The sequence below is a fragment of the Hippopotamus amphibius genome, chromosome X (genome assembly GCF_030028045.1).
Source record: "Hippopotamus amphibius kiboko isolate mHipAmp2 chromosome X, mHipAmp2.hap2, whole genome shotgun sequence".
Classification (NCBI taxonomy): Eukaryota; Metazoa; Chordata; class Mammalia; order Artiodactyla; family Hippopotamidae; genus Hippopotamus; species Hippopotamus amphibius.
In genome coordinates, this window is record NC_080203.1 from 27699786 (window position 1) to 27710490 (window position 10705).

At 49.3% G+C, this 10705-nt stretch overlaps 1 protein-coding gene across 1 annotated transcript; it reads right to left on the minus strand.

Moving 5' to 3' along the window:
- Positions 1-7173: 7173 nt before the first annotated feature.
- On the minus strand, positions 7174-10287 carry LOC130841393 (testis-expressed protein 13D-like). The gene has a single exon (XM_057717574.1). It carries the CDS (start codon positions 10285-10287, stop codon positions 7174-7176), a length of 3114 nt encoding a protein of 1037 aa, XP_057573557.1.
- Positions 10288-10705: the final 418 nt, after the last annotated feature.

Here is a 10705-nt window from a genome sequence, read left to right on the forward strand (position 1 = left end):
ATGCAAAGTAATAGATTCCTGAGTAGTTTGTTTGTTGGTTTTTTAAGTGGTCTGAGCATCTTCTATCCTGGGCAGACCTGGATATACTGGTAAAGTCTTATTGCCCCATTCTTTTTCTAGACCAAATGAAGGCCACTCCTAGCCAGTTTTAAACTTATCTTTCCCTGTGAAGATAAAATGAAATGACATATGTGATACGCCTGGAAACTAACAGACATTCAAAGTTTCTTTTTCATACTAGTCTGTGAACTCCTAGAAGACAGGGATGATGTCGTATTCCTCTTTACGCACCCAGATCCTAACACAGCATCTGCTCCTAGTTAGCTCCCGTGCTTTCCCCTTCCTCTTTCCCTTTGTAGAGAGGACCCTCTGCAAAGTGTAGCTTCTTATTTGTCTCAAGGAGTATATCATTTCTGACATTGACTTCTTTCACATTCATTATTTACCAACAACCATCCTGTGGTCTGCCTCATTTGGGTTTATAGAAACAGCTGTTCACATCCCACAACTCAGCACCTGACAGACAAATAAACCATCATGTAGCCCTTTTGGTCTCATCACACCCATTTCCTTTGGATCATGACTGAATTTTCTTTCTACCTCCCTTCACCCTGGGTGGGGGCACTCAGGGTATGATATCAGTACAAGAAAATATCACTTCTTTGTAAGGGAGGCTCCACCTTTCCTTGTAAAAATCTGTTCTTTTTCTTGGAAGCTCAAAAATAAAGTTCCACCACTGATTCTTAAACTAAAAGACTAAAGTCAAGAGACTATTTTTTCCATACATTTTTTTTTTTGCCTGAACATTTTTAAGGAAACCTCTGATGCTTTGAAACACGGATGACCACTTTGATCTATACACCACAAACACCAAAATTTGGCAAAGGAACGGAATGAAATGGACTATATAAATGTTTCCCTAAGCAGCTTTGTAAACACAAATGAAATATTGTAACCCAGCAAGCAAAATAGCTAATGGTGGGTTTCTAAATGCATTTTGTAGTTACAGATGCAACATTGGCATTATTTTTCTTTTCCCTCTCAGCAATAAATACAAGGGTGAGTCAAAAATTACCCGCACTGCAGTTATATTAAATCTTTTGTTAGCCACACTGTCTTATCAGCACTTTCCATTCAAGGCTACTGTCTCCCCGGTCTCTGCTGTGCAGGTGTGAATGTGTTATGTCAGTTCATTTGTAACTGGGGTGTGAGCAAAAATGGATGCCCCACTTGTGATATGCACAAAAGAAGAGCAGTGTGCAGTGATTCGTTTTTTGTGGTCTGAGGGTGTACCTGGTGCCGTTATTTATCAAAGACTTTGTGCACAGTATGGAGAAAGTGCTTTGTCGTGTAGAAGTGTCTATGAATGGATAGAGAAGTTCAAGGAAGGTCACACAAGTGTTAGCCATCAAGAAGGAGCCGGATTCACTTCTGATGAAGAAGTGTAAGCAGTGGTGCACTCGTGGCTCGCAGCTCAGCCTAAAACATTTTTTAATGAGGGACTATGAAAGCTTGTTGACAGATGGACAAAGTGTATTGAAAAACAAGGAGATTGGGCTTCCTAGGTGGTGCAGTGGTTGAGAGTCGGCCTGCCAATGCAGAGGACACAGGTTCGATCCCTGCTCCAGGAAGATCCCATGTGCCACAGAGCAACTGAGCCCGTGAGCCACAACTGTTGAGCCCATGTGCCGCAACTACTGAAGCCACACGCGCCTAGAGCCCATGCTCTGCAACAAGAGAAGCCCCGGCAGTGAGGAGCCCACGCACCACAACGAAGAGTAGCCCTGCTCACCGCAACTAAAGAATTCCCACGCGCAGCAACAAAGACCCAACACGGCCAATGAATAAATTAATTAATTTTTAAAAAAAGAAAGAAAAACAAGGAGATTATGTCAAAAAATGATGTATTTGTCTTTTCTAAAAGTTAATTAAAATAAACTCTACCGCCAGAGTGTGGATAATTTTTGACTCACCCTCATATTTCATGAAAAAATGTTAGAAACATTGATCAGCAGGGAGTTCAATAGTGTGTATTTTACAAAGCAGGTCATATATGTTCTGAAGTTTCAAAACTGTCTAGATAGTATCATGAATTGTAGTAGTAAAGGCATGAAATTTTCAACATTTGCTCAGTCTTTTCTTTCCTGGAACCAATATGGCACACTGAAATGATCAAAGTAAATATATATCAAACAAAAAAATTAATGAGATTAAATATCCTAAAACTTTTACTTACAGACCTCTTTGTCATCATTTTAGAAACACTGGAGTATGGTTTAATGCTGCCTACCAGAAAAGTAATCACAAGTTTCTGCCTTGTGTGCAATTATCTTTGTAATGTAGTGCAGAATGAAGAAAAAACATAAAATAGTAGATATAAACATAAAAACAAAAAGCTGCAGAATGTCACAAGTGAAAGTGTAATACTGCATATTATTTTGAAGTAAAACAAAGTCAACTTTCCTAGCAACTTTTTCATCAAGTGGGGGCACAATGTGAAACCATCTGGCTATCATGGAAGCTTTGTAAACTAAAATGGTCCATACTGAACTTGGATAGCTCTAAAATCCTTTAGCACTTACTGGTATTTAATATGTATTAAAACTACTAGCTTTCCATACAACTTGTTCCTAACATGTGTTCCCAAAGTTCATAGACGTTTAAGAAGGCAGTAATGATAGATTCTAAGGTATTGTTGGTATTACAAAGAGCCTAGTAAAATGGACCATTTGCCTGTGATTGGGTGCATGTAATAACAATAATAATATTCATTGAATCCTCACAAAAATCCTAAACTTAAATGGCAAGTGACTGTTCTTATTTGGAATCATATCAGCCTTGTGTGAGGAAACTTTATAGATATACAGGCTTTCTTAATTTTAACTGAGAAAATATTTATTAAATAATGCTGTTTGATACACAGAATCCTTCGAAAACTGACATCTACAGGCCAGAAAATATGTTGGAACAATTGAAGAAAAGGCTGTTAACTGGTGTTTGGTGTATATTTGCCTTATTTCTTCTGACAGAACAGGAGATCATTGAGGGCAATGATGATCACCTCCACAGAGTCTAACACAGTGCCCAGTGCATAGGAAGCCACCTTTCCATGCATGCTGTTTGCTTGATCTATAAAGTACCATGATTTTAAAAACATCAATTCCATTATCCAGTTTGCAACATGAGTCTGGAGCTTTTGAAGTCTCGTTTACCCCTACTTTCTCACTGAAAAGTACATATGCATATCTACTGGACTGTTACAGCTGGCACCTTACCCACTTAAAAAACTGAGCAATTCAGACAGACTTCAGATAAGCAATCAAGATGGGCTCTATCTTAATAGTATTGAACTTGTCTCAATGACATTGAGCAGACATAAGGCCAATCTGCTGAATCAAGTACAAATCACTCCCACTGCCTAAATTACCACTCCCCCCGCTTTTCTTTTTTTTTGCAGTCCTGAGATAATAAATGGTCCTACTTACTGGCAGCCTAGATGGTCACATATCTCAAAGCCTGAGAGATTCTAAAAGCAGCTCCTGACCACCAGACTGCCACTATGCCTCAAAGTCTCTCCATTATAGTCATTTCATTGGGCTTAGGCATTGATAATCATGTTAACATGCAAATATATTACTTAGTAAGGGTAAAAGGTTAAGGCAGTGTGATATAATGGAAAGAGCACAGACATTAGAATCAGTAAAATTTCATTTTGAAGCCAGGTTTCACCAATTCCCAAATTTGGGTATTGAGTTACCACATCTGTAAAATGGGGGTAATATATTCACTTTGAAGAACTATTAATACAGGTACCTGTTATACCTTAGAGTCACCAAAAGGGTAATGTGCTTAGAGTGCCTAGCACATAGTAAGCACTCAATGGTAACTCTTACGATCATTAATAATCCTTTATACTCGTTACTACAGCATCCAGAGCAGAACCCAGAGGGCAGAGAAAGGGAACAACCACTCACTGGGGCTCAGAGAAGTTCAGTAACTTGTTTACATTCACACCACTAGTGAATAGCAGAGCAAGTACCTGAACTCAGGTCTCCCTAATTCCAAAGCCCAGGTTCTTGCCTCAGAAACCTCCTGCCTTTTCTTGTGTGTACCCAATCCAGAAGAAAGTAGTGATTTGACAGCCTCGATTATTCAGGTTGCTTTGGAAAAAGTCAGCTCTGAAAGACCGTAATCATATTAAACTATATAAAAGCTATGCACAGGGTGAGTGCTTTCATGCAGACCTAAAGGCATGCCAATGAACAGCAGAGTCCATTTGAAACCATAAGGGAAGCAAATGTAGTGAGGTCTAAAATGATCTGCTGGTACACCAACATGGATTATGCTGGAAAATTCCCAAGTCTCATCTTCCCAGAATTCCAGGGAGCTATCAGCATACACAAGTGTACCACAAAACCAGCCTCCAACCCAGAAAACCTAGCTTTGGGTTGATGTCTCTGATGGTTCCCTTCCTCTCCAGCGCCCTCCCAAGTTATCAAGGCCTCATTGGTAATCAGGACTACGAGGGAAGAGAGAAAAGAATGCTGGTGGCACAGGTTCACGCCTGTTCTCTGCCCCATCCCAGTCTCTACACCAAGCAGATAGCCAGACGCTACCCCTCTTTGCCTCAGGGAACATTTGTCTTGTTAGCTGACTGTCAAAGCCAGGCCGTTCTCCAGAATCTTGAGCACCTTGATGGGATTATGAATAGGAGGGAGGAGGCAGTGCCTTGCAGGGCAGAAGTGCAGGAGGGAAATTTCTGCTCAAGGGACCCCTGGGAGATAGGGCCTCAGGGAAATGGCTTCTTGGTGCATGTAGGGAGGCTGGACAGCAGGCATTAGGGCTCCCAGCCTATGCCAAAGCCCCCTCCTCACCTCACCTCTTGTGCTGCATGGGCCCAGGAGTAGCAGAGATGCCCACCTTAGAGGAACCATGTGGACTTGGACAGTGAGGGGAGGGGGGACAATCACAATGGATTGAAGACCCTGTAGAATACCCTCCCCCTCCCATTCTTGAGACACTCACAGGAAGAGGAGGGGCCCTTCAATAGTGAATGAGATTGAATTTTCTGTCACTTCAGTGGGATAGAGGGAAAATGCAGATTTAAACTGCCGCTTCTGAGCAAACCTGCCCCAAGGTACACAGTACACAGAAGACACAGCACGTAAGTGCACACTCTTTATTACTAGTTAGAAACAAAAAACCTCTGACAAAGGTTGAGTTTGGTGAGCTGGAATCTCCTGGGGGGAACTCAAGGACACCTTTTGTTCTGACTGGAGGCGGATCTAACTTCCCCAAACCCTGGGCTCGACCCTGGCTCCCCATGGCTTGTAGCATCTGCCGCAGGGGAGCAGAGAGCCTGCAGAGAACACACCAAGTGGAAGAGAAGGGCCCAGGGGCATTGTCAAGAGTGCGTGTCCCAGGCCAGTTCTATTTTTAGTCCAATTAGTCCTCCCAAGAGAAGCACCATCCATAGCACGATGTCTGTCCTTGGAATCCATGAGGAATAATCCTCATCCACTGACTGGAAAGGGGCTTGGGATGGTGGCTGCCTGAAGCTGAAGGCTCGAGCGTGTAGGCAAGACTCCCCCAAGCACCGTCCTTCTTTAAGACAGTCTCCCAGTGGTCTTTCAGGCAGCCAGGAAACTAGCTGTCCCTCTCAAGGGAGGAAATCAGGAGAGTATCAGCAAAGTTCTGCCTGCAACTTTGTGAGGCCACTTTCCTGATCTTTGCCACTACTCATTTGTCTCACCTGGGACCAATGAGATGAGAAGTTCAGCAATCAAGTCCCTTCACAAAAGTCTCTTTGACGTTGCTCCCAGAACTACAGAAATATCTGGATGTTATATCAATTAGGTTTACCTGAAGGTCACACCACATGCAAGACAAATAAGTCACCTCTGATCTATCATGTATCTCAAATTATGCTCTCTCCAGTCATCTAACCAAACTCACCAAAAAGTTATGTGTGCACTAGATAATAACATATAATTCTAGCTCCTATCACACAATAGGCAGTCAATAACTATTTGTTTAGTTAATTAAATGAAATCCATCAAATTTGCTATCATTTATACAATTTAACACTGTAACTGCCAACTCCTATGAATTAATTCCTTATCCCAAAGGAGAAGTTAAATCTTAACAAAATTATTTTGCCCTCCCTTTCCCCCAAAGCATCTCTTCTTCCATGACTTCTCCCTCTTCTCAGCTCTAGTTGGGGGGCGGGGGGGGGGGGCTCTTACTGAGGTGCGGGTCAGTCAGAAACGAGGAGTTATTTCATTAGGCTCTTGGAAGATCTTCTAATGGGCTAGGTTCAGATTCTTAGGTAACAAGCAAATTCCATGGGACTCAGAGACATAAAAACAGAACGATAGCATTCTCAAGGAAAAGCAGTGCTCCTAAAATTCAATATAGCTTATAACTCTAAAAACACATAGCTGTTCCCAGGCAAAAACATGGCATTTTCTGGAAAACAAGGTCAATAAGAAAACAAAAAAGAGTGAAAAATGAAAACAAACAAAGAAAAAAAAACTCTTGACTTCAGCTTCTCCAGGGTGTCAGCCAATCAGCTTCAGCCATCCGGAATCCAGCACCTGGGAACATAAATGCAATCAGGAGAAATTCCTTAAAGAGTTAAGTGTGGGACTTCCCTGGTGGTGCAGTGGTTAAGAATCTGCCTGCCAGTGCAGGGGACATGGGTTCAATCCCTGGTCGGTGAAGACCCTACATGCTGCGGAGCAAGTAAGCCTGTGCACTACAACTACTGAGCCCACGCGCCGCAACTACTGAAATCCGCACACCTAGAGCCCATGCTCCACAATAAGAGAAGCCCACACACCGCAACAAAGACCCAACACAGCCAAAAATAAATAAATAAATATTTTTAAAAAGAGTAAATGTGATACTTAAAAGCAATCCCTCTTTGTTCCAGTAAATGAAAAAAAAGAATATAAGTACATATGTAGTTATGTGTGTATGTGTACCCACAATGATAAAAAGTTGTTATTTGGGGTAATCGGATAATGAATTATATTATTTAATTTTCTATATCATAAATTTGGTTTCAAATTTTCTGAGAAATAAATGAGTTACTTTTTGATCAGAAGGAAGGGGGTCTTAGGAAATGGGTTTTTCTTTGGAGTGTTTCCATTCTTACTTACCTTCCTGAAATCAGTGAGTTTGTCCTGGGTCCGGGCCTCCACTCTCAACTGTCCCGCGGACTCTCTTGCATTTGTAGCAGGACTTGCGCCGTGGAAAATTCACCCCTTTACACCATGGGCACTCCCAAATCAGTGAGCTGCAGCCTGGGGTAGACTTCTGGTGGTGTGATTCTGATGCTTTCTCCCCTTTGGGCTGCTTGGTCTTCTGCCCCTGAGGCTGTTGTTTCTTTAGGTTTTCTCTCCCATCACGGCTCTGGGCGGTTGCCTGAGGCCTCTCTGGACCTCCTTCCTGGCCGTGTCTCCTGTTGGACCCCAGGGGGGTCATCCCCTGGGGCCTCTGTGGACCACCTTGCTGGCCCTGGCTTCTGCTGCCCCCAGGGGCACGCATCCCCTGGGGTCTCTGTGGACCACCTTCCTGACTCTGGCTGCTGCTGCCCCCAGGGGCACGCATCCCCTGGGGCCTCTGTGGACCACCTTCCTGACTCTGGCTGCTGTTGCCCCCAGGGGCACGCATCCCCTGGGGCCTCTGTGGACCACCTTCCTGACTCTGGCTGCTGTTGCCCCCAGGGGCACGCATCCCCTGGGGCCTCTGTGGACCACCTTCCTGACTCTGGCTGCTGCTGCCTCCAGGGGCACGCATCCCCTGGGGTCTCTGTGGACCACCTTGCTGGCCCTGGCTTCTGCTGCCCCCAGGGGCACGCATCCCCTGGGGCCTCTGTGGACCACCTTCCTGACTCTGGCTGCTGCTGCCCCCAGGGGCACGCATCCCCTGGGGTCTCTGTGGACCACCTTCCTGACTCTGGCTGCTGCTGCCCTCAGGGGCACACAACCCCTGGGGTCTCTGTGGACCACCTTCCTGGCCCTGGCTGCTGCTGCCCTCAGGGGCACACAACCCCTGGGGTCTCTGTGGACCACCTTCCTGACTCTGGCTGCTGCTGCCCCCAGGGGCACGCATCCCCTGGGGCCTCTGTGGACCACCTTCCTGACTCTGGCTGCTGCTGCCCCCAGGGGCACGCATCCCCTGGGGCCTCTGTGGACCACCTTCCTGACTCTGGCTGCTGCTGCCCCCAGGGGCACGCATCCCCTGGGGTCTCTGTGGACCACCTTCCTGACTCTGGCTGCTGCTGCCCCCAGGGGCACGCATCCCCTGGGGTCTCTGTGGACCACCTTCCTGACTCTGGCTGCTGCTGCCCCCAGGGGCACGCATCCCCTGGGGTCTCTGTGGACCACCTTGCTGGCCCTGGCTTCTGCTGCCCCCAGGGGCATGCATCCCCTGGGGCCTCTGTGGACCACCTTCCTGACTCTGGCTGCTGCTGCCCCCAGGGGCACGCATCCCCTGGGGTCTCTGTGGACCACCTTCCTGACTCTGGCTGCTGCTGCCCTCAGGGGCACACAACCCCTGGGGTCTCTGTGGACCACCTTCCTGGCCCTGGCTGCTGCTGCCCTCAGGGGCACACAACCCCTGGGGTCTCTGTGGACCACCTTCCTGACTCTGGCTGCTGCTGCCCCCAGGGGCACGCATCCCCTGGGGCCTCTGTGGACCACCTTCCTGACTCTGGCTGCTGCTGCCCCCAGGGGCACGCATCCCCTGGGGTCTCTGTGGACCACCTTCCTGACTCTGGCTGCTGCTGACCTCAGGGGCACGCATCCCCTGGGGCCTCTGTGGACCACCTTCCTGACTCTGGCTGCTGCTGCCCTCAGGGGCACACATCCCCTGGGGCCTCTGTGGACCACCTTCCTGACTCTGGCTGCTGCTGCCCTCAGGGGCACGCATCCCCTGGGGCCTCTGTGGACCACCTTCCTGACTCTGGCTGCTGCTGCCCTCAGGGGCACGCATCCCCTGGGGCCTCTGTGGACCACCTTCCTGACTCTGGCTGCTGCTGCCCTCAGGGGCACACATCCCCTGGGGCCTCTGTGGACCACCTTCCTGGCCCTGGCTGCTGCTGCCCTCCAGGGGGCCAGTCCCCTGTGGCCTCTCTGGATCTTCTTGCCTGTGATTTCTGCCATCCCCCAGGGGGACAGTCCCCTGGGGTCTTTTGGGAACTTCTTCCTGGCTGCAGCCCCCACTGGCCTCCAGGGGGACCATCCCCTGGAGCCTCTCTAGACCTCCATCCTGGCAGTGGCTCCAGCTACCCCCAAGGGGGATCATCCCCTGGGGCCTCTCTGCACCTTCCTGGTTAAGACTTCCAATATCCCCTAAGGGTACTGTACCCTGCAGGATCTCAGGACCTTTCCCCTGGCTGTAGCTCTCCTGGTTCCACAGTGGGGCCATCTCCTCCTGAAAGCCCACTGAAGCCCACGGGCCAGGTGGATAGGTCCCCAGAGGAGGCATCTGAAATGGGACAGCTGCAGCTTCTGCTTCCATAACTACTGCTGGTGGTTCAGGTGGCAAGCTTGGGAATCCCATCGGGAATGGTGCATGGCTTGGAAATGGGTATGGCATCTGCACTGGCAGAGGGGGTGGCATGGCCAGGGCCCAGGGACTCAGGGGTCCCGGCGCATAAGCAACAGCTGTCGGAGCTGGCATCTGGGCCTCGAAATACAGCCCGCCATGCACTCCCATGGCTACATCTCTCTGCTGATCTGCACTCATGGGCCCCACTACAGCCCCAAGTTGCTCCACTTGAGGCCCAGGCACCATCTCTTGGGCCAGCGGGGTAACCTGGGCTGACGTCTCTATCTGGAGCAGCCGCCCACAAAACATATTGCGCTCCTGCAGCACCTGCTGCAGGGCAGCGTGTGAGGAATACAGCTGCGCCACGACCGCGTCACGCTCCTCGCGCAGGCGCTGCAGCTCAGCGGCCAGGGCCCAAGAAGCCGCCTCTCGTTCCTCCACCTGCTCCTGCAGCCACCGGACCTGGGTCGCCTGCTCCTCCTGCTGCCTCGCGCCCTCACGCACGCTCAAGGCCAGCGCGCTCCAGGCACAGGCCCTCTTCATGGCACGCGGCACCGTTGGGTCAGCGAGGATGGCCCGCAGCCGGTCCTCTACCTCATTCCAGGGCCGCGAGCGAAAGGCCTGGTAGAAATCAGGGCCGCCCCCGTACGTAAGGACCTCATTGTTGATGAATCTGATCACATCGAAGTGACGGAACCCGCTGGCGCGGTCGCCAAAGTTTATGGCCATGGCCGCTGCGGCCTAGTCAACCGACCGCCTCACGGGAGATGCCGCCCCCAACTGCCGCCGCCGCCGCCGCCAATAACGGCTGCGGCCGCCACCAGGCCCGCCCCTCACCTCCCGGCTCAGTCCTCCTTCAGTTCTAGTCCAGTCCTGGTGTCCTCCTCAGTCTTTTTCTTCCCTCCCGGTCCCACTTTCGTCACAGAGAGTAAAGCAGGTCCCCTCACCATGCCAGCTGCTACTGGGCGACGGTGTGACACGTCACACACGCGAGATCTGAGGCGCCCCCCCAAGGCCTGCTGGGACAGGCCTCCCGGCCAGAGTTCCCTCTGCAGGGTGAGCAGACCGGAAGCTGCACTGGGTGCCGCAGTGCCCAGTGAGCCTCGGGAAGGCTTTACTGTTTCTAAGAATTTCGGAAGGACAATAC